Below are 24,620 nucleotides of genomic sequence, written 5' to 3' on the forward strand. Positions count from 1 at the left end.
CATTTTTAAAGGGAATAACATTCTGGTTATTCGAAGTTCTATGTTCAAAGCTACATTTTAATAATATTTCCGGTTTTCGAAGTTACAATATTTCCGGTTTTAAGAAAACTGGGTATTCCGACATATTGTAACGATCCCGTACGATGTCGGATGTGACAGAGTGCACTGTATTGGAACAAAAATCGTACTGACACAATTCTATGATACAAATTCTGTAAATGTGTCAATTTGTCCCCACATTAATACTAGTGTCAACTTTTGTTATGTATTTGATAATCTTTTTTTCTTTTTGTGAAGAAAATCCATGCATTATTTTTTCTTTATCAAACATTGCAGAATTTTTCAGGGGATGTAACTCCGTGAAATTTTATATATGGGGTGCTGAAACCTGTTTTAGCAACCATATGCCATTTGACAAAATGACAGACCTTATGACCTAAGTGTTAGATCTCTCAAACACCAAAACCCAAGTTTCATTAACAGAACTAAACTGACGTGGGGTGTATAAGAACCAAACTTACAGTATTGAACAGCATCTGCGAAACCACTTGCTGCCAGGATATGTAATCCTAAAGCTGTACCCATTTCTTTTGATAATCCAATTTCCTATCATGAAAAAAACAAACAAAAACATTGGTTACAAAAATGGAAATGTGAACAAGTGTCATAACACTGGACCTCCAGGTTAGCAAGCCAAAGTGTTACCCACTGAGCCAATGCGGCAACAACATAAGAAAGATGGCCAACTCAATTTTGATAGGGTTCTTCCTTATAATCAGCTTATTATATCCCAGCGAGTTAGAAAACAATCTCAATAACTGACCTTTTGAGCTGCAGGGAAATCCACTCTACAAAAACCAGGTCATTTTGGGATTAACATATGGTTTAATTAACTCGTTTGCATTAAGGGACTTTTAGCAGCAGCATATGCCATGCATTGTGCTATGAGGGAAATTTTGTCCCGGCAGCGGAGCCACAGCCTACTCTTATATTGAATTCCAACTGCCAGGGGATCTTTTACATGCATGCCAATGTGTACACGGGACCTCGATTTTTCGTATCATATACGAACAAATACACAGCTGTCCTTGTCAAGTCCTCCATCCTGCACCACTGACACCATGCCAGAAAATCCTGATGAACTTTCACGGCCAACACTGTTAGCGAACCAGCTACCTCCAGGCCAGCGTGTCAACGTCTTACCCACTTTGCCAAATCAATGACAGACCGTATGATGTATGTGTTAAAACCTAGCACTAATTTGACCCTTCACATAGGAGAGAGAGAGAGAAATGGGGTTTAGCGTCCACTCGACACAAACTAGGTCATTTCGGGACTAACACATGGTTTAATTTTATTTCAATAATTCGCTTGCGCGTATGGGGTGTTTAACAGTGGGAGGAAACCGGAGGACCCGGAGAAAACCCACGAGGTTGGACAGGCGACCCTACTCCTTGTCACGTACAACCGGGGATTCGAAACCACACCAGTTGACTCAATGACAGACTTTATGATACAGCGTGCGCACGCTAACCATTCAGCCATCCAACCCGCCCCCTTCACATAGGATTTGTTCAACTTTTAATATGGTTTCATTAAGAGAAACGTTTAGGATTTACCGTAGATATTTTTTCTATTGATTCCGTATCTTCCCCCATTGATGTCAAGGCTGGTGTGAAAAATGTAAGTAATATGTTGATCAGTTCAGTATTATCTAGACCAGGTGAATTTTTTATTTTCTTCATAGTTTCAATTAATTCTGTAAAATAAAATTTGCATTTGTGAAGATGTATCAACAAAAATGTGGAAATAGGCTAAAGATATAAAAAGAAAATTAGTGTACATGGAACCTCGTCTTTTTTTGTCTCACCAGAACAACTAGAAACAATTCTTTGTCAGGCCCTCATTACCCGCCCCACTGACAAGGGAAACCCATGCAGTAAAGTCCTGCTTAGAGAGCCAGCACCTTACTCACTGAACCACTGCCATTCCGATTTATATTCTTCTACATCCCAAAAATTTCTCTTTAAAGTGAAGTCCCTGCAATAATGATCCCGCTACAATCAGGTGTCACCTATAGATATAGCGAAGACCTAATAAAATTATTATAACTAACTTACTTTCTTTATTGTTTTGGTTTCGATATTGAACAAGAGCTGGTATATAACAATGGGGTGGTACGGGAATACCCTACAATAAAACCAAATATTGAATAAGAGCTGATGTATACAAGAATATCCCACAATAAATTTCATACACATTCAAGCAAAAAACACAACACAGTTTATATGGAAATACAATCACTGGTTTATAAGTATAGCACGACGTTTCGACAAGTATTCTCTTATCGTTATCATTTGTGCTTGATAACGATAAGAGAATACTTGTCGAAACGTCGTGCTATACTTATAAACCAGTGATTGTATTTTCATATAAACTGTGTTGTGTTTTTAATGTGTTCAATCGCTAAATGCCACTCAAGGATTATACACATTCAAGCAATAGATTGGGTTGGGTTTTTAAAATGGAAATGTTAATTAATTCTCCATGTGCTTACCTCATCTGCACATTTCTGTAGAATATCACAGGCATAATCTGAAATAAAATATTACAACTATTAAAATCTAACAATATACAGAGATCTACTATAGAATGGTGCATCTTTTAATATAGTCTTAGAAATGAAATGTGGTTTAACATCCTACTGTTCTGCTCTGAACTGGGCTAATGAAGACGGGTATACACCATACAGTGCGCTATGAGGGATAATTCTTGGATTCCAAGATTTACTGACATTTTCTGTGTCAAATAAGGACTGGTTAACAATTCACTTTAACAATCCTCAGCCTCCTGGTTAGACAGTCAGTGTCTTGCTCTCTGAGCCATGGTGGCCCCGAGTGATTACAGAACCAATCCATAATCATTTGAAACCACATAAATCTCGGTCAATATGCTACTGGCTCACTAAACAGTTTGATTGTCAATCATTTTAACAATCCACAGTCTAATAGTTAATGAGCTAGTGCCTTGCTGTCTGAGCCATGGTTAATGAGCTAGCGCCATGGTTCCCCCGGTTGTTGTCGGAACCAATCCATAATCACGTAGAGTCACCATGACTCAGTTAATATGCTACTGACTCACTAACCAGTTTGATTGTCAAGTATCGTTGCTATGATAATGAAAAAGCTACACTTCATCTTGTCAAACCTTCAAACACACATAACTTTGCTCAGAATAAAGTAATTTGAATGAAATTTTCAATATGGTAATTTGGGTGCTTTGCTGCTTTAAACTCTACATTTGTTGTTTTCAACAACTCTACATTTGTCGTTTTCAACAACTCTACATTTGTTGTTTTCAACAACTCTATATTTGCTGTTTTCAACTCTATATTTGTTGCTTTCATTTTCAACTACTCTATATTTGTTGCTTTCAACTCTATATTTGCTGCTTTCAACAACTCTATATTTGTTGCTTTCAACAACTCTATATTTGTTGCTTTCAACAACTCTATATTTGCTGTTTTCAACAACTCTATATTTGCTGTTATTTAAGAAATAAAGAAATGCTATATACCTGGATTTTCCAAAATGAAAGCATTTTTGGCTACGTCTCTTACATCCTCTTTTAAATCATTCACCATTTCATAGACTTTATCTACAGGCTGTAAAAAGAAATTTAAGGTTAAATCAACATAATACTTTTAGAGCTCACACAAATTATCAAATTCATTTAAATTTCAAGGTTATTTTGGGGGTATTCCTTATCAGATGTCAATTAAAACTTATTTTACATAATGCAATTTGACCAGTTTTGTCAGTAGAATGTATATGCCATGCAGTGTGCTATGACGGAAATTTTGCCTTATCTACATCAAATTCTAAACTCAACTGTAAAGATTTTTTTTTTTTTTTTTTTTTATGACTAGATGCGGTTCCTTGCCAGGCTCTCAGTCCTGTACCACGGACATGTGGAACCCAAACAAGCTAAAATATCCAGAGGAACTTTCTCAGCAAAAACCAGGATCAAACCTGAGACAACCTTGGCGGGCCTTTTGGAAATAAGTCCAACGCCAGACATGTAATACAAGTGGCACAAAGTATTCCAATCAATCGTTAACTGATTATGTGGATGCAGGGTCTAATCACTGCTTGTGTTCTCTTCTTTTCTCCTTGTGGACAGTTTATCACCGAAATCAGCTGCTCACTCGAAACCACACGGTCTTACTTGACCTAGTCGAATTGTTATTGTAGGCACATGATTCAAGGTATTTTATCTTTTTTGAACCAGTAGAAGAGAGATATATATATATATATATATATATTAGCAATAAAGTTGTATTAGGAAAGAAAAATAGTTTTTACGAGTACTTTCTGTTTTATTAAGCTTCTTCAGGCAAACTTTAACAATTCGTGTTTTCAATGTCAAAGACTGGATAATATTGAGTTAAAGACTTAGCTACTTTAAATATGTCAACACTTACTCGATTATTTGCGGCAAGGAAAAGCAGAAAGTCCCTGGAAATGTAATGTTGTTGACGTGGATTCACTGAATTCAATGTTTTATCTACAATCTGGTGAGCAACATCATCATATCCCAGCGCCAATATTTCATTCAGTTGATTTATAGCTGTCTGATTCATAAAACCCATTCTTCCTAACATTTCATATAACTGAAACAAACAAAACACTTCATAATATAATGTCCGCATTTATAAAGCATTTAATGCATCAAAAGTGTATGCTCTAAGCGTGGTAATAAGTCAATAGTTACTGTTGATAATACACCATAAACATTACATGTTTTAAACTAAGCAATCGATTCTGAACACTTCATCACAGCTGATAAGTTATTCCACAATTAGGTTATCTATTCAACACCACTTGTACAAGCTAATTTTCATCTGAAAATACATTTCTGAAGCCCAGGAAAAATTAAATCATGACCTCAAATTGTACAATCTGGAGAAAATTCGCAAAGTTATACAAGAGAAAAAATTGAAAATCATGACAAAAAAAATTTTCACCTCCTCATTGAGATCTGTATATCCATTTTTTGTTAACAAAATTAAAAGAGAAATAACTTGATTTGGAGACATCGACACTCCTTGAGCTTCTTTTAAAACCTGAAATAAAATATCCAAAAATATAAACTTTAAAAAGATATTTTAATAAATAGAAAGATAGAGAAATGGGGTTTAACGTCCACTCAACACAAACTAGGTCATTTCTGGACTAACATATGGTTCAATTTTATTTCAATAATTAGCTTGCGCGTAGGGGTTTTTAGCAGTGGAGGAAACCGGAGGACTCGTAGAAAACCCACGAGGTTGGACAGGCGACCCTACTTCTTGTCACGTAAAACCGGGAAATCGAAACCACACCTGTTGACTCAATGACATAACTTACGATACAGCGAGCACGCTCTAACCATTTGGCCATCCAACCCCACTTAGTAAGAAAACAATGGATAAAGCAGTGACTCAACAGGTCACTTTCAATCTCAGATTACAAATTAAGACTACAATTTGGTTTTTTTTTTTCATCAACAGTGTTTTCAAACAGATGGTGTGCTATTTATAGTACATGTATCAATTGATTTCACTAATACACTTTCACATGAAGGTCTTTAGCAGATAGGAAAGCGGTGGAGACCTGGAAAAAAACCCCATGAGGTAAAGCAGGTGACAAGCCTAAGTTGAAAACCATGACACTTGAATAATTGATAGGCACTACACCAATAAGCCACCAATCCATATCATCATTAGATAGTGCAATTGGATCGTATAGCCAACATATCAGAACATTGCTTTCCGTGGACCAGTTTTTTCTCACTTCATTATGAAATGAAATGAAATGGGGTTTAACGTCCTACTGTTCTGCTCCTAACCTGGGCTAATGAAGACGGGCATACGCCATACAGTGTGCTATGAGGGAAATTTTGCCCGGACAGCGACACTACGGCCTACTCTTATATCGAATTCCAACTGCCAAGGGATCTTTTACGTGCACGCCAATGTGTACACGGGACCTCGGTTTTCCGTCCCATCCGAACGACTAGACACCTTTCCTTGCCAGCCCCTCCATCCTGCATCACTGACAAGGGAGAACCACGCCGGAAAATCTGGATGAACTTTCTCGGCCAATGCAGGGATCGAACACCCGACCTCCAGGCTAGCGAGCTAGCGTCTTACCCACTTAGCCACGTGATCCACCACTTCATTATGATCTAAAGTGCATGCATTACACCACTAAGCTACAAACCCCATCATCATTAGATAGTGCGATTACCCAACATACCACAACATTGCTTTCCTTCAACCATTTTTTTCTCTCACTTCATTACGCATAAAAAATAGAGCTTTGTCTTTTTTGGACTATCATGTGGTTCAGTCTTATTTCATTAATTCACTAGCCCACAAGGTTGGACAGGCGACCCTACTCCTCATCACGTACAAATTGGGAATCGAAACCATGCCACTTGATTCAATGACAGATCTTATGATTTAAAGCCTACACGTTAAACCACTGGGCAACCCCAAACCTCTGTAATTCAACGCCTGTCTGTATAAATACTGATACAAGCATCTTATTTTACTGTTCTTGTATCAACCACAGTTTACTGAAGGACTTCCAAATTTACCTCTCTTACGCCATCAAAATCTTTGAGTTCGATTAAACCACGCAATAAAGCCTCATAAGCTGCTCCGCTTACTTCTAATCCCACCTCTCTGAAACAAATAATCAAAAAAATGAAATGAAATCGGGTTTAACTTTACTGTCCTACTCCTACTGGGCTAATGAAGGTTATACAGTGTGCTATCAGGGAAATTTTGCCCGGACAGCAGCACTGCGGCCTACTCTTATATATCGAATTTGAACTGCCAATGCATTTTTTATGTGCACCCCACTGTGAACATGGGACCTTGATTTTTTGTCCATCCGAATGACTAGACAGCTGTCTCTTTCCTTGTCAGGTCCTCTGTCCTGCACCACTGAAAAGGGGAAACCACTCCGGAAAATCCTAATGAACTATCTCGACCAAAATCAGAATCAAACTCGCGACCTTCAGGCTAGCGAGCCAGTATCTTACTCACTTAGCCAATGTGGCTCCCACAAATAAACGACAATGTGATATTATCTCTCGTCAACACATTACCCTGGACTCGACAAAGTGAAATGTTGTTTAATGTCCTACTTTTCTGCACCGACTGGGCTAATGAAGATGGGGGCTTGACAATAGAGACATGTTTTGTCAATTGTACGGAATACAAGTTACTTTCCGGAAAAGTTTGTCTCGTGTTCATAAAGTAAAGAATTAATCCAAAGAACAGAACTGATTATTTCTAAATACTCTTGATGCGTGAGGGAAAAAAAAGGATTTCAAGTGATCTTCCTGCATGGAAATTTTAGAATGCCACATTGGGGCCAATACATTTGTTTTAGGCAAGTAACTTCTGTCATCTGTTTGGACGAGTAGGTAAATATTAGTGTTGAGCCTTGAGACAGAACTAAGCCCCAAGGTAGTGTTTTCATCTACCCATATTCCAAATGGTTACTTTGAAGAATTTTTTTTTTAATATTGCTAGTCATGGATTCCAATACTTATTTCCCTTCAGATGGATCTGAGATACCTTTTTCTTTTTGATACAGAAATGGAACCAGATCCTCAGAGGTCAAAGAGATCAGAATCTGTTTTCTTTCAAGATAATATAAAGCTGTAAAATCTAGATTAATTTACCTCATAATATTAAGGACATTTTTAGCACTTTCTGGATCACTGAAAGCATAAGATAATAAACTCAAATAAAGGTTCCGAGACAAGGAAATATACATACAGGTGTAGTAATAATCAGTCACCATTTCCAAATAATGGTTGATCAAATTTCATAAAGTAAAGTTCTTGACATGATCATCTGAAACTGGCGAGTTTAATTCATGGTTTCACTATCTTGTATTGAGAACTTGGTTGCAATTCAAAAATATTTTTAATATATAGTCGAGCATCCCAAGTGATAAAATAAAAGACCCTCTATTACAGGAGTTTTCTTGGATCTATTTTAGTGAATAAACCTAACTAATTTGGTGTGCAAGGCTCAAAGAACCATTTATCAAAATTTCTGAGGCTATCAATTCCGAAAAGCCTAATATTCTAAGTAAAAATGCAAGTCCTTTAAATTTTGGCATTTGATTGCTACTTAAACCCACTGGTTCCTAAGTTGGGAAAATTTAAAATAAAATGTGGGTAAATCTTACTTAGCTCGTGTGTGTCCTTTTATAAACGAATGAAAGACACCTGCTGAGATTGGTATGTTTTCATTCTTCATATGGTCCAGTATTTGGCTGTAAAACAAAAAGATAACATGCAATATTAACATATCACATATCGAAATGAAATGGGGTTTAACATCCTACTGTTCTGCACCGACTGGGCTAAGGACAGCGGCATTATAGCCTACTCTTACATTGAATTCTAACAGCCACAGGTTCTTTTACATGCTCACCAATGTGTAGATGTGACCTCAATTTTTCATCGCATCCCCCGAAAACATTAGCACAACCGTAATGCTGCACCTACTTTGTTTCATGGTAAACCACAGGCACCTGTAACGTGGAAAATATTTTAAAAATAAGCTATGACTATTTTCGCCAGGTAGACAATTGAGTCTACGATGTTTTAAAATTATCCATGTGACCCTCTTTAAGCAAGTATTGCCACTGGTTGACGGAATCTAGAGTAGTGAACATTGATCCTAATTATTTTAATCCAACTCGTTTCTGACCTTGGTATTATTATATCTACTGAAAGGGATTGGTTTCAGACAAGTTATTTACCCCCCCCCCACGAGTTACAAATCGGAATCAGACCAGTTATTTGATAATCTCGCTTACGAACATGGACGTAACAGACTTTAGACATACTTAGTCATAGCTTGAAGTTATGTTTGAAATGTTTGCCATGTTACAGGCGCCTGTGGGTAAACGATGAAAAAAAAAAATATATATATATAGACAGAGAGATTTAACGTCCACTCTACACAAACCAAGTAATTTTGGGACTAACATTTTTATTTCAATAATTCACTTGCGGGTAGGGGTCTCTAGCAGTGGGAGGAAACCAGAGGACCCGGAGAAAACCCACGAACAGGCGACCCTATTTGTATATTTAGATGAATACTTACGTAGCAGCTTCTATATTACCCTCTTCACAATAACCAGCTATAAATCTTTGATACGTCACCTAAACAGATCAAGGCTAGAGATTAATGGTTAGCAACATAATTTCAGTGAAATGAAATGGGGTTTAATGTCCTACTGTTCTGCTCCTAAACTGGGCTAATGAAGACAGGCTTACGCCATACAGTGTGCTATGAGGGAAATTTTGCCCGAGCAGCGGCATTATGGCCTACTCTTATATCAAATTCCAACTGCCAAGGGATCTTTTACGTGCATTCCAATGTATACACGGGGCCTCCGTCCTGCACCACTGACAAGGGGAAACCAAGTTGGAAAATCCCGATGAACTTTCCCAGTCAATGCAGGGATCGATCATGCAACCTCAAGGCTAGCAAACCAGCAGCAACATAATTAATTGACTGGTTTGTTAAACAACTGTACTAGCCTACAAGTTTTTTGCCTCCATATTATTTTTCTTTCAGGATGTTTGGTATAACGGTTTGACTAAGTGACTGGGTTTGGAAATAACTACTAGCTTGAGGTTTCAGCTTTTCAACGTGAAAGCCACCATATGAATACTGCATGCAAGGAGAGTGAATTGAGTAAATGATGGCGACGATTCTGTCAACAATTAATAAACCAGAGTTCCCATCTGAAATATGTGCCCTATACTAAGTTTAATTAACATCTGATGAAAACTGATCCCCAATCGCTATGTATCTTATTACTGTTTTTCTTGGAGGGGGGGGGGGGACATGAACTTGGCATGTTTGTTCTTTGGACAATTGCACATTGATTGACGAAATTTGATTTTGAATATGTCACAATTCCATGATAGTCAGTTCCTGGTCCATAGTGTGGCGGTACTTGTTTTAATATATTATGAAGCAGCAAATAATTGATAAATCTCGATCTCAATCTTATTTTGATGTCCAACTATAAACTCACTGAATAATGGCCAAATCTCAACAAAGGACCTTATGATCTAAAGAGCATGTGATAGAAGACCCTCCACCACTTAAACCCTCACACTAATTAGGAGAAACAAGACATGATGAAAATAAATATTAAACTTACTCTGTTTGGTTGTAACCCTCTTTCTTGCATTTCTCCTAGTATTTCTGCTGTTGAAAATTTACGTCCATTTTGAAGATATACAGTTAAAAGAACATTGTAGAAGACATGATCTAACTCAATACCTGAAGAAAATCATGGTGAATATAAACAAATGGCTTAACTTCATTTAAATTGAATATTTGAATTTATATGTCTTTTATGTTGGAGATTGAAAGGATTTTACACTGGTGTTGCTCTTGGGATCAAATCACTTATTCTATGTGCAGTTTGTTGTTCTATACAATAAATTTGAAGAACAATTTTGACAAATTGATAGGCAGTTTTGGTATTTTTTAACATTTTCTTGGTTAGAAATTTTTCCACTGCAAATACTTCAAGTCTAAACATTTTACCTCAATTAAATCGAGAGTTATTGTGTTCCAAAGGGTGCGAAGGCCAGGCAGATAAACAACTGCTTAGGTTAAGCATTCAATGTTCATCATTGAACCCTATAAAAACAGTCAGCTAATCACACTGTAAGCTGGGTATCATTTAATATTGTGTATAAAGCATTAATTTCTTTCAAATTCGTTTAATATCACATCTTTGTTTAAAAATTCGTAAAAATCATTTAAAATCACCCAAATTCATATAATTTGTACTTGTGTCCAGTTTAAATCTGGCCGATTAATTTTGATAATGAGTGTCCAATTTATAAGTATTTAATTTCCTGACCACTGTTCATAATTCTTCATTATACATCAATAATCAACTGGCCGGGTTGTTTATTTTTTAACAGTGATCGAGAAATTGGACACTCAATATCAAAATTGAATGGTCAGCTTTAAACTGGACACAAGTATAAATTAGATGAATTTCTGGTGATTTTAAACACTAGTGTAGCGAAAAGCTGAAAATTTTGGCATTTTTATGTTGGCCCTTTATGAAATGAAATGGGGTTTAACGTCCTACTGTTTTGCTCTGAACTGGGCTAATGAAGACGGGCATACGCTATACAGTGTGCTATGAGGGAAATTTTGCCCGGACAGCGGCACTACAGCCTACTCTTATATCGAATTCCAACAGTCAAGTGATCTTTTACGTGCACACCAATGTGTACACGGGACCTCGTCTCATCCAAAGGACTAGACAGTTGTCCTTATTAGGCCCTCCGTTCTGCACAAGGGCAAACCACGTCGGAAAATCCTGATGAACTTTCTCGACCAATGCAGGAATCGAACACCTGACCTCCAGGCTAGCGAGCCAGCGTCTTACCCACCTAGCTACCGTGGCTCCCTTTATGAAAAGGAATAAAAGGTTGAATAATGACATCAAACATACCATATTGTTTAAACTTGGCCCATAATGAATCTGTTAATTCTGCTCTGGCACTTGGTTCCAACTCAAGCATCAAATCACCCGTACATCGCAATAATAACAAGCACTTATCTTTACTGATCTTAAACTCTGAAAAAATAACAAAAAAATAATTTACTGACAGAATGACTATCAATGTTTTATTGTTGACATTTGAAACTTTGTGCTGGAAAGTGTTGATATCAATCAAACACTGAAAAAATACAAATTGGTGCCAGATAAAAGGACTGAGCGAGAAAAAGAGAAATGGGGTTTAACGTCCACTTGACACAAACTTGGTCATTTCTGGACTAACATGTGGTTCAATTTTAGCTCAATAATTCGCTTGTGCGTAGGGGTCTTTAGCAGTGGGAGGAAACCGGAGGATCCACAGAAAACAAATGAGGTTGGACAGACGACCCTACTCTTTGCCACGTACAACTGGGGAATTGAACGCCAGTTGACTCAATGATCGATCTTATGATACAGCTCGCACATGCTTACCATTCGGCCATCCAACTATCCATAAAAGGACTGCCACAAGAGGGATTCTGATTGATGAAGACTGAATTTGTGTCTGACACTGGTGACAGATTCCTTTTTTTCATACTTGAGTACATGTATAAATGAATACTGTATTAAATTTCTTATATTGAGGGGACCCACGGTGGCTGAGTAAGATGCTGATTTGCTAGCCTGGATGTCTTATGTTCGCTTCCAATGCTGGTCGAGAAAGTTATTCCGGTTTTTCTGGAGTGGTTTTTCCTTGTCGGTAGTGCAGGACGGAAGGCCTCACAAGGACAGTTGTCTATTCGTTCTGATGGGACAGAATAAAATATTATTACCTATTTTTTCTGCTTCTACTAAAACCTTGTCATATTGACTTTTAAGCACCCGTTCATATCCATTTGTTAGAATATCTAAGTCATGGCTTAATTTTTCCCAGTAAAGTTCAGATTTCTCTGTAGATTCTTGATATCTAGGCTCTGATTCCGTAACTGCAGCATTCCCCACAACATTTCTAAAACAGACAAAAAAAAAGGCTTAAATTTCATTCCATTTTGTATTCTATAATCCATTGACTACTTTGGCATTTGTCTCACCATGCAAACTTAGCATGATAAGTAGCCACATGGATTATAAATTACAAAGTGGAATAATACTATAGATAATAATAAAAGTTCTTTCAAACTGATATTGTTCCCACTAAAAAAAGTTTATCCCCTTGTGATATGATGTCTATATATTTTATGAGTTTGTGCTTGAAAACGATATTCAGACTCGATAATAATTCAGTTTCAGACAATAATAAATGATGAATAAATAAAGCATTGTTGAAAATATGGGTATATTTAGTATCTCGTTTTAGTATTTACTCATTTGTCATTTTTGTATTATCAATTAGTAGATTACACCATGGACCTTATAAGGTCCATGATTACACGAGATTTCTACAAGAATGTAGTTAAAATTTTAAGATTAAGATGTACTGATGTGTTTGTTTTTAGCTACGATAGGATGCTTTTATAGTTTCACCTGGCAAACTTAATTTCTTTAATAATGCATGTAACATCTTAAAAATAAGTTAATTTATACCATTAGGGCTAATCTAACATAACCAGTTCAATGTAATGAAAATCATTTTCGTTTATCTGCAAATATTGTCAGTAAAGGTAATCAAGTGGTGTTTTTATCAAAATTGATATGGACATTCAATATAACTGTGACTGTACATTCTCGCATATTTTGATTGGCCGTTATACATGACATATATTTAGTCCCACCTTCATGACATATAGACGTCAAACCTATTCTGTCTTAACATGTCTGGCAAAGTCAGCTATTATCACTGATTTAAAAGAGATGGTATTTGTACCAGTGTCAGGTTGGATTACATGCTTATGTTATATGTGGTTGTCAGTCTGCAGAGTATGTCCAGTGCACGCGCGAGTAATTTTTTTCAGAGATCAGTGTACGCAAATTTTCTTTAGATTTGCACGCCAGTGTGGCCTGACATTTTTACCTTGCACGCTACGACTTTACTTTAACCAGTACTAGTTGTCTATCCACATACCGCATTCGATAATAATGATAATCCTCGACATGCAAGGTGCTGGCGCTGCTCGGAGGTTCTGTTCTAAACGAACGCCTCTATTTCAAGGGAGACAACTACCATAACGGTAAATAATGACTGAGTCAGGCAATGATGTATTCTCAACGAACGCACCTTTTTCACAGCAGACAACTACCATAACGCTAAGTAGTGAAGTGACTCAGCGTGGAGTCAAATTCACCCAATTGTGTGGCTAGTAATGTACGCGTGCTGTGGTTACTATTATTTTGAATTTCAGTTGTACTTTTTTTTAAATTACACGCCAGACAGAAATAGCATAATTTATCACGCATGGATTTATCTCCTTCACGTTTAAAGTGTTAGGTTGCACGCCGGAATTTAGTAAGCATTTTCATTGCACGCGCGAGATCCCATCGAAATATCAGACATCCTCTGCAGACTGGTGTGGTTGGATGGGACAGAAATATAATATAACAATAATCAATCATTGTTTTGAAGAAAAAATTGAGTTTTGCTTATTGAAATAATATCGGACCTGCTAGATGGAACTATATATTACCATCTCTTATCTCAAAGCATGCTGGGTCGAGTTACGAGGTTTCTTAATCTTATAATAAACCAACTTCATTGAATATGACATTGACATATCTAGGCAGATCAGAGTAATTAACTATTAAATAATTAATACATTGTATTGTCTAAGTTCTGATTTAGTTCAATGAAACTGTGTCAATATTTACTTTTCATTTTAGCGAAATTGCGATTTGTAAACAAGAGGATAAAGTTTGACCTTTCGGGTGTCAAATGCTGAACGCACGTGTTGCAAGTTTAATACAAACATAATAAATTGGCTTTATTAGGGTGTAAATTAACGCGTCATTTTCACCTGATAACTTGTAAATTATGTTTTGGTATATAATTGCTAAAAACAGGTTTCTTTGTTGTCGTTGCCAAATAGCTGAGACCTCTGTTAACTCTTGCTATTTGCCGAAAAACCGGCACCGTCCGACAAAACTTCACCAAGGCTGCCATTTTACTAGACGTAGCTCCATCTATTCAACTTGCAAGAAAAGGCCCGGGGGCCTTCGCTAATCAATTGACGGTCTTATCAATATGAAGATTTAGGCAGCCCTGTACTGAACTGAACTACAAACATATGATGATTACAATCAACAATAAATGTCTAGAAAGTCAAATTATGGACATAAACTTCGAAAAAAGCATTAAAAAGGTTACTAATTCATAATTATTTCCCTTGGTAAAGGGAGGTAATTACCATTACAAGATGGCTGCAATTTTTTGTTGAGAAATATTATTCTGTTTTAAACAAAAGCTATGATTGAATTATAACCTAAGATAAGAACAATGAATGGAAAAAATAAACCTACGAGAAAAACGAATCAAAATCTACCAGATAATTTCGTGAGGTGGAAAATGTTTCATTTTGAGCACAGAGATTTTGGGGAGATGGGCAGTGAATTTGTCATAAAACATGATAAATTGAAAAGAAAACGATTTTGCATATTGTTTATAATATTTGCTTTCCTGGCATGTATTATTATGGATAGAATTTCTGAGGTAAAATTGAAAAAAAAAAAAAATTTCTTAATTATTTAGTCTAATATAAACCTGTCACTTGCGGCTCCAAATAAACCAGTTATAGAATAGTAGGCCTATTATTTACAGACCTGAATATAATGCAGCCTGCCTAGGCTATATAGCCCCCATATTCATTGAGATGTCACATTCCAGAGACTGATGTCAGGAATGAAAGATTAACGATTTGAACACACATGAAAAACAAAAATTTTACACATTTATAATATCCATATTTCTTTGTTGCACATATACAGGCCACGAAATTTCACGCGAACGATACCAATCGGTTACGTGCGGTCGCGCTAGCTCAAAAACACGCGACCGATTTCCTGGTTACGCAAATTGAAATATCGGTTACGTTAACAAATTTCATTAACAGATTTATTCACATTTGATCAATTTTTATACAGGATGACTTTGTGACACCGGTCTAAATTATTTGTATTATAGCACAAACTCCATTCATTCATTCTTGGCATTTCATTTCTCCATCACCGGTACTTTGACAGATCACGTATTTTGACACCACGTAGGCTATTGACCAGTTGCAAGCACGTTGATTTAAAATTCTTTAAATGATTAGTTATGCCATAAATTTTGAAAGCGTACCTTTGGATTTTCAAACACAAAATGAGAAATGAGCTTGACTATTCAACATGTCGGCTATATTTCCAAAGAATTTACTACACGTGTTCCTTTCAGTTTTCACTATAGCCATACTGTAGTACCAATGACCCGTATGTATGTCGTCAACTTTTACCCCCTCCCCCCCCGGCATCGCTCAAGCGATAATGTAAACAATTTTACTCTCCTGTCTATTTTAATATTATTTCATGACATCAAACTATTCTGTTTCCTTTTGAGACTTTGTGTATAGAGTGCCGGGGTTTATAATAAATACTGTTTGTCAATCAGTCGCTCTTCCTATGACTCTGAGTGAGGCTATCTCATGCTACGTGCTTGGATGAATGATTGCAAGTGACAAGTGTAATATGAAGTACGCATGTAGTCTTCAGTGACCGAAAACAATGTGGTAGCTACCATTCCAGGTTTTTGAAGGTCAAATATGATATAAAAACGAAAATCCATTAGTAATTTTTGGAACCGATTCCCCTCATTATTAAAATGTAGGGATTTAGTGAAGTGGAACATTTTTTTTCTAATGTTTAAATGGGGACACCGTGGGATTAAAGTCATTAACACTTAACCTAATATAATATTAAATATAAAAGAATAAAGTTAGTCAAGTTATTTCTTTAAAAAATACATTCACTGCAAGTGGAAATGAATAATTAGCACCATTTAAATCTGGATAAAACATGAAAACAGCGCAACCATTTTATGTAACCAATTGGTTACGCAATGGTCATCTGGCGTAACCAAAGAAAATGGTTACGCAGAGCATAAACCTGCAACCGTTTTTCTGGTTAAGCCAAGATTTGAAATTTCGTGGCCTGCATATATAATTATTCAATCTTTTAAATTGTTTACCCACCTTCCTACGGGAGCTACATCGCAGATACCAGAGTGAGTATGGATGGATAATTAAGTTTAGGAGCCAGTCAGGCCAAAAATTGTTTGCCTTTCTCTTAGCAAACATTAACTTATGCACCTCAACTTATTTATTGTCTCAATTAATTTTATTTCAGCAAAAACCATTTTACTTGTGGATGATTGCCGTTTTTTTAGCACTTGTATTATTTTATAAACTTTATACCAAAGTTAGTGCAGGTAAGTTTTAATATACTGGGTCTAGCAGGGAAGTATCATTTCTAATGAGATCTAAACTATCTGTGGACTAGTAAGATATGTGTGTAAGCTCCTATATACAGTACCGGTAATCCAAAAGAATTTCAGCTTTTTTCATGAGATTACAAACCTATCCCCCCCCCCTCCTCCTGTTGTAATTAAATAAGTAAAACAGTATTTGGTAATCATTGAATGCTGAACAGTATAAATTGAGGTAATGTTGTTGATTGGTTTCTTTTTACGGAACACATATAATTGAAAATGAAATGATATTTATATAGGGAGCGACGGTGGCTAAGTGGGTAAGACGCTGGAGAGAGAGAGAGAAATGGGGTTTAACGTCCACTCGACACAAACTAGGTCATTTTGGGACTAACATATGGTTTAATTTTATTCAATAATTCGCTTGCGCGTAGGGGTCTTTAGCAGTGGGAGGAAACCGGAGGACCTGGAGAAAACCCACGAGGTTGGAAAGGCTACCCTGCTCCTTGTCATGTACAACCGGGGAATCGAAGCCACGCCAGATGACTCAATGACAGACTTTATGATACAGCGCGCACAGGCTAACCATTCAGTCATCCAGGGTAAGACGCTGGCATTCTACCTTGGAGGTTGTGTTTTCAATCCCTGCATTGGCAGAGCAAGTTCATCAGGATTTTCCAACATGGTATCCCCTTGTCAGTGGTGCAGAACAAAGGGCCTGACAAGAACAGCTGTTTAGTCGATCGGATGGGGCAAAAAACCAAGGTCTCCTTTACACATTGGCATGCATGTAAAAGATCCCTTGGTATTTGGAATTCAATATAAGAGTAGGCCATAGTGTTGCTGCCCAGGCAAAATTTCCCTCATAGCACACTGTATGGCATATGCCCACCTTCGTTAACTTTTCTGCTCCAGCTAGGCAAATCAAGACAGGTAATGAGGACAAGTTTGCCCGGACAGATTTTCTTTTAAGTGTATGCCAAGGTGTACACAGGACCTCAGTTTTTTGTCCCATCTAAATGACTAGACACTGTTCCTTGCCAGGTCCTCCATCCTTATTTCCTTATGCCAAAGGATGCGAATTGGACTACAAGATTGTATTGCAGACATGATATTATTGATGTATGTACCATGATCCTAAAACTATTTATATTTCAGAAATATTTTTAGTTTTGCCAAGTATAGGACTACAAGTACAAACAAAGTATTTATTTGGAAGCATCTCAACACAATTCATGGACATTTCAAAAATCAAAGATGTCATTATTAACGAAGCCATAAGTTTGGTGAGTAGGCATATGTACTGTTGATTGATATTATAGACATCTGTACAGCAGGGTTTTTACTTCAAAATTTTGCTAGTCAGTCAGTTCTTTTAAATTTTGTTTAAAGATACATTATTAGAGATCAGATAAAGAGCTGACAGTTCTCACTACAATAGTTAAAAACTAGATCATGTAAAGGGAATTTGCTGAAAATTTTAGTCAAACTGATCCACTCTGAACTGTGAATTTAGCGATTGAATTTTCGGCCTAGCCTTGTTCATCATTACTAAAGTCGGTACGATAAAAAACATAGTCTTGATTATCCATTTCATGATTTAATAATCAATGAGCGTTGAGCAGCAGATCAGGTTCTAATCCAGTTAATATCACAGGCTAGCGATGACATCGAGAGTTGATTATGGTCTGGATAAGTTAATTAATGTCTTATTAATAATTTAGATAACATTTCAGGCCTAAAGAAAGACCTGCAATAGACAGATTAGCTCTTGCATAATGTATGTTTAACTCAGAAAAACAAGATATATTTTTCAAAACAGTGTTGGGGGGTTGGATGGCTGAATGGTTAGCACGTGCGCGCTGTATCATAAGGCCTGTCATTGAGTCAACTGGCGTTGTTTCGAATCCCCGGTTGTAAGTGACAAGGAGTAGGGTCGCCTGTTCAACCTTGTGGGTTTTCTCCAGGTCCTCCGGTTTCCTCCCACTGATAAAGACCCCTACGCGCAAGCGAATTATTGAAATAAAATTATATCATATGTTAGTCCCGAAATGACCTAATTTGTGTCGAGTGGGCGTTAAACCTCATTTTTCTCTCTCTCTAAACAGTGTTTATGACAATTTTTTTTATAATCCAAATCTTGTATATATTTTTAATTTAATTTGTATTTGTCAAGGTTTAACTAATTTAAAGGTGAAAATCTTTGAAAGTGTTTATTAACTGACTAAAAGTCAATTTCACTGCCAGCCCGAATCGGGTCCTCTTTGATCTATATATCTACGATTACGTACGTAGATATTAAAATAACTACACTAATTTGGATCGAAACGTATTACGTTAAATATTAGATTTCAGTCAAATTTTGATTATTTATATTAAAAGGGATTGTATGATGGATAATGTCAGACTTAGATTAATAAAATACAACACATACTTATGGAAAACAGCTACTAATATATTTAGCTGGCGTGTGGGTGGACGTATTATATCAGACAATTTGTATGCTTGATAACGACCAGTGAATTCTTGTCGAAACGCTGTGTGTATATAATGTAGAAATGTGTTATGTTATAAGATACAGGTTGTTTTGGGTAATTTAAGTTGTTTTAGGTTGTTTTGGGTAAATCCAAGACTGAAAAGCATCTTGTTGACCCCAAATATAAGAAAGCCCTACATTATTTAAAGTAATTCTATTTCAGCTGCTCAATTTAGAGAACGATTTAACAAATCATTATATAGAATAGTGTACCGGTATATATTAGATACTAATGAATTCTTTTTGTTCAATAACTTGGACCAATATCTTATTAATCTTGTTTGACGGTTAATTATAGCTGGAAACATTCTTAATTTGCCTAACATAGGAGCAACATCTCTTAAAATCATTTTGTACTTTATCAATTGCTTTACTTTTATAAAAATCCCAAGCATAATTAAAAACAGATGAAACCATAGTGTTAAATAACTGACAATAATCATTTGAAGTTCAAGCTAAAAGTGCCCTCACTACTTTCTTTCCCTGTGGCACCTATGTTTTTCTGTTTTTGGAATCTACCATTATCACATATAAAAAGATTCAGATATTGTTTGACAATTTCAAGTTGTATTTCATGTGTAAAACAATTTAATTTTGTTGGTAGCCTACCATGGTGAAAGAAAGATAACTAGTTTGGTTTCTTAGCATTTATTTCTAAATTCCAAATTTTACACAAATTGACAAATTTATTTAAAAGTGTTTGTAAAGCTTCTGGATTTGTAGGAAAGAAGGCAAAAAATAATCAATATATAATGATATTTTCTAGGCATATAAAATTTTTATTAGAAATAATAATAGTGATTAAGATAAATAGTCTACCTTTGTACTAATACCATTTCCCCAGTAACAAAAGAACAAACAAAAGAACAGATGCACAATGTACAATATCATTTTTTTATGACTAGCAAAAAGAAAAATCATATTAAATTTATATACCTTTACCATGTAATTAGCTCATTTGCATCACAGATGGTGTACAATATCATTTATATACGACTAGAATGAAATATGAAAGTTAATGCAATACCATTTCGGTGGAAGTGGATGTTAGGTAAAACTATTTCACACACACACAATATAAATATATATCTTTACGAAATCCCCCCCCCCCCTCCCCATAATTCCATACAAAAGTAGATAATGAAAAGGGAATATGTTGAAAATTTCAAATTACTTAACTCTGAGCAGAGTTATGGCCGTTAGAAGAACAGTGTAATCTTGATTGTCATTCCTGCCGTTGTTACGATAATAAACCAAGTCTCGATTATCCATTTTTAAATTAAATTATTAACTGACAATGCATTGAAAATCAAAACCATCCAATAATCTAGAGAGTTGATATTGGCCTTGGCATGGGAATAAATGTCTAACTAATGATTTATATTTATATATCATTTGAGGATAAACATAATACATCTTTAACAAAACAATTGTGATGTCGTGTATTTTTAAAATTGACAAAACTGCTTACTATAGACAGTCATTTGATTTGCATAGATCAATTAATTTGTTTTCAAACAGGTTTAAAAATTTATCCTCAGAATTTTGTGTGATATTGGCTTTATTATTACATCATTAACATGTGCCAATACATCTATCTAGATTATCATATTCTGTTTTTTCTGGTTCATCTCTTGCTCTTCCTTTGAAATCCCCACATATCCCCTCATTTACCCATATCAGAATATTAAACAGAAATCTGTTCTATTTCAAGGAATATATAAAAATGACATATCTTATTGAATTAGTATTATCAGATGGAATATAAACAAAAATAATACTAGAACTAAGTAATACACCATGAATACAGGATTAGGTAACTAAAAAAAACAACATTATTAAACGAAGATACATAATGCAAACTACAGACACATAGTTATTTGGACTGGGTTTGTGTAAAATAGCTAAACCTCCACAAATCAAGTTGCATTTATACTCTCATTACTGGCTTTTAACAAGGTTTCACATAACAGTACAACATCAAAAACAGATATATAAATAACTAGACATGTCCTCGAAAAAGGGTTGATAGTTTTATAAAACCTAATCACACACTTATACATTAATTTCAATAACTAGTAGATTAATGTGTTTTGTTGTCCAGGTTTCTTTTCAAGAATCTTAAAGAAAAAAAGAATTATTAAAATCCGTCAAAAAGTTGCTATGTTATATAGATAAACATTTCAGCGGGGCAAAATTTCCTGGTTTTGTTTTTTTAAATTGCACAGAACCTTTGTTTACAGACCGATTGTGATGAAATCAGGACAACAATATACATTAATCTACTAGATACTGAAATCAATGTAGAAGTACTGGGTGGTATAAAAGCTATCAAAGTTGTTTCGAGGACATGTCTAGTTTGTTTCAAATTTATAGACAAGAAATGGACCAATATAATGGCAGAAACAATATGGTTAACTTTACAAATTATTGATTCTAAGTTCATAACCAAAAATATAGATACTAACGCAGGCTATTTTGATATGTTAACTGAGCTATAGATTATGAACATGTTGGTCATTAGCTATTATCAGTCTATGCGTAAATCAATTATTGGGACTAGAATAATTTTAGACATCGTGTAGATTCTTTAGTGTTAGACACATATTGGATTCTTTAGACGATCATATGATGTAGTGGTTCCTGATGCTGGTTAAATTTTTACAAGAGTGGGGTGGACTGAAAGACATGGTAATTTTTGAGGTATTGTAATGTAGACTATTGTTTAACTGTAGTGATATGACAATAGCATCGGTACCGCTGCAATATACATCCACATTCCTGGGGGTCGGGGGCATGCACCAAAATAAATAATTGCTGTCTTTACGGTATAGGAAATAAATATGCCAAGTTCCAAGATGATCCATTTAGAATTGCAGTCTGCAGACGATAAATATAAACACAAACATTGGGCGTATGTAAAGTTTCAAGGTAATCCATTCAGACGCTAAACACCAAAAAATAGGCGTTTCTCTGCATTCACCAAAAACAATAGGAATCATCCTTATGGTATAAAAAAGAGGTATGCAAAGTTTCAATATGATCTGTAAGGAGTTGCGGCCTGTGGGCGACACACAGGCAGAAACATGCACCAAAATATAATAGAGGTCATCCTTTGGGCATAAGGATCCTTTGGGCATAAGGAATAAGTATGAAATGTTTTCAAAGTGATCCATTAAGAATTGCCGCCTGTGGGTGACACACAGAGAGAAAATGGGCATGGCTCGCCCCTGGGGGTTGGGCATGTACCAAAAATTTTTTGATGATCCTTAGGGTGTAAGGAATAGATATGCAAAGTTTCAAAATGATCCGTTAAGAAATGCAACAATAGACGACAAACAAACAAATGCAAAAAATGGGCATGGCTCTACCCCTGGGAGTCGGGCATCACCAAAAACAATAGGGATGATCCTTAGGGTATAAGGAATAAGTGTGTAAAGTTTCCAGATGATCCGTTAAGAAATGCGGCCTGTAGGCAACACACAGACAGACACATGCGCCAAAATATAATAGAGGTCATCCTTTAGGTACAAGGAATAAGTATGAAAGGTTTTCAAAACGATCCATTTGGAATTGCGGCCTGTATGCGTCACACAGAAAAACAAAGAGAAAATGTGCATGGCTCTGCCCCTGGGGGTTGGGCATGCACCAGGAATAAGTATGCAAAGTTTCAAGATGATCCGTTAAGAAATGTGGCCTGTAGACGACAAACAAACAACGGCAAAAAATGGCCTGTAGAAACCTTTGGAAACCATTATTGGGTAAATGCATTTTTTGCTGAAAAATTGAATGTGTAATTTGCTTTAACAGACCCAAAAAATGCTTTGTAGTTAAATTGAAATTAAATAAGACGATAGATGTTAAAAAGTTTAACCGTTTAAGGAAATAAAATATATTCATTATTGAGTTTAACAGGAAATTTAAGAATTATCAAATATGAGTAGGAATTTTAAATTGGAGTTATATTTAAAGTAGAGCTTTCGGGAGTAGGATAATAAATTTAAGGAATAATAAGGAAATCGAAAGAAAAAAAAATAAACAATTAGTGGTGTGATGTGATGAGTTATTAGATGAGAGATATTTATTGAAACAATATGCTGGTAGTTTATCATATCAAAGGTTAAGTTCAGATTAAATTAGAATTACACAATGCTTGTCTCACATGTGTGTTTGTGCAGTCAATTTCAAAACGGAAGTCAGGTTTGTACAATTGATAGTTAAGGTCAAAAGTTAATTTATAGATCTTAATTATAAAGAGACACATTAAGGTTTATTCATAGTTAAATGAAAGTTTAATTTTAGAAAAGACTAAGTTTTATCAATAAGATAAAGATATAATAATGTCAGACTAATTATTAAAATAAAGTTTAACATTAAGAATAACTAATTCTTGGTCTGATGGCAATGACATGTTTTGATTTGATGGATGAAATATCCCAACCAAACATCAAAGAAGTGCTGATGGAAATTCTAAGAAGTCGAGATAGACTTGTGACTAACAAGATAAATCTGCATTGAAGAAAGAAAAGACGAGAAAATAGTTTACCGATGTACCAAATTGAGGATTCCTAAGACAGAATGTAAAGTGAACACTGAACTTTATAAATACTAATTGTAGAGTTATAATGTTTTTGAATTAGGACACTTGAAGAGAATCAAGGAACATTTTGGTTATGTTTTTCTGTGTTTAGTTATAAAAAGAATTATTTTAGGACTTTGGAAGTGCAGTAAGGAACTTTTGGAGACTTTTGATTATTTGTGTTTTTCTTTGAGTTTTATTTATTTGAATATAGATAGAAATTGTTGGTCATATTATGTAATATTGGACGTTAATTGTATAGTAATCATATATATTTGCATGTTGCTTGAATAATTAGTTTGAATATCTATATTTTATATATATTCTTAAATAGGGGAGAATTGTAGCAATATTTACATTATGACCATATTATATCATGGACCAATTATTGCTTTCAAATTTATAGACAAGGAATGGAGCAATATAATGGCTGAAACAATCTGGTTATCTTTACAAATAACCAAAAATATAGAAAGTAATGCAGGCTATTTTGATACGTTAACTGAGCTATAG

At 35.4% G+C, this 24,620-nt stretch overlaps 1 protein-coding gene and 1 long non-coding RNA gene across 2 annotated transcripts in view; one reads left to right on the forward strand and one right to left on the reverse strand.

Annotated features, from left to right (window-relative positions):
* Window positions 1-14,794, reverse strand: part of LOC126822176 (leucine-rich PPR motif-containing protein, mitochondrial) — a 40,569-nt gene extending 25,775 nt beyond the window's left edge. Inside the window, exons 1-15 of the mRNA XM_050550922.2 lie at window positions 14,549-14,794; window positions 12,434-12,609; window positions 11,574-11,699; window positions 10,254-10,375; window positions 9,182-9,240; window positions 8,256-8,342; window positions 7,741-7,779; window positions 6,643-6,730; window positions 5,027-5,125; window positions 4,484-4,672; window positions 3,577-3,664; window positions 2,558-2,595; window positions 2,121-2,190; window positions 1,620-1,759; window positions 522-606 (exon numbers count right to left, since the gene is read on the reverse strand). Coding sequence (XP_050406879.1) covers window positions 522-606; window positions 1,620-1,759; window positions 2,121-2,190; window positions 2,558-2,595; window positions 3,577-3,664; window positions 4,484-4,672; window positions 5,027-5,125; window positions 6,643-6,730; window positions 7,741-7,779; window positions 8,256-8,342; window positions 9,182-9,240; window positions 10,254-10,375; window positions 11,574-11,699; window positions 12,434-12,609; window positions 14,549-14,694 — 1,552 coding nt within the window. The 5' untranslated portion in view covers window positions 14,695-14,794. The remainder of the gene's footprint in view (window positions 1-521; window positions 607-1,619; window positions 1,760-2,120; window positions 2,191-2,557; window positions 2,596-3,576; window positions 3,665-4,483; window positions 4,673-5,026; window positions 5,126-6,642; window positions 6,731-7,740; window positions 7,780-8,255; window positions 8,343-9,181; window positions 9,241-10,253; window positions 10,376-11,573; window positions 11,700-12,433; window positions 12,610-14,548) is intronic.
* A 144-nt stretch (window positions 14,795-14,938) lies between these two features.
* On the forward strand, window positions 14,939-18,206 carry LOC126822180 (uncharacterized). Its single transcript, XR_007680712.1, has 3 exons — window positions 14,939-15,240; window positions 16,911-16,992; window positions 18,151-18,206. It is a non-coding gene; the product is annotated as an uncharacterized LOC126822180 (long non-coding RNA).
* Window positions 18,207-24,620: the final 6,414 nt, after the last annotated feature.

The sequence above is a fragment of the Patella vulgata genome, chromosome 5 (genome assembly GCF_932274485.2).
Source record: "Patella vulgata chromosome 5, xgPatVulg1.2, whole genome shotgun sequence".
Lineage (NCBI taxonomy): Eukaryota > Metazoa > Mollusca > Gastropoda > Patellidae > Patella > Patella vulgata.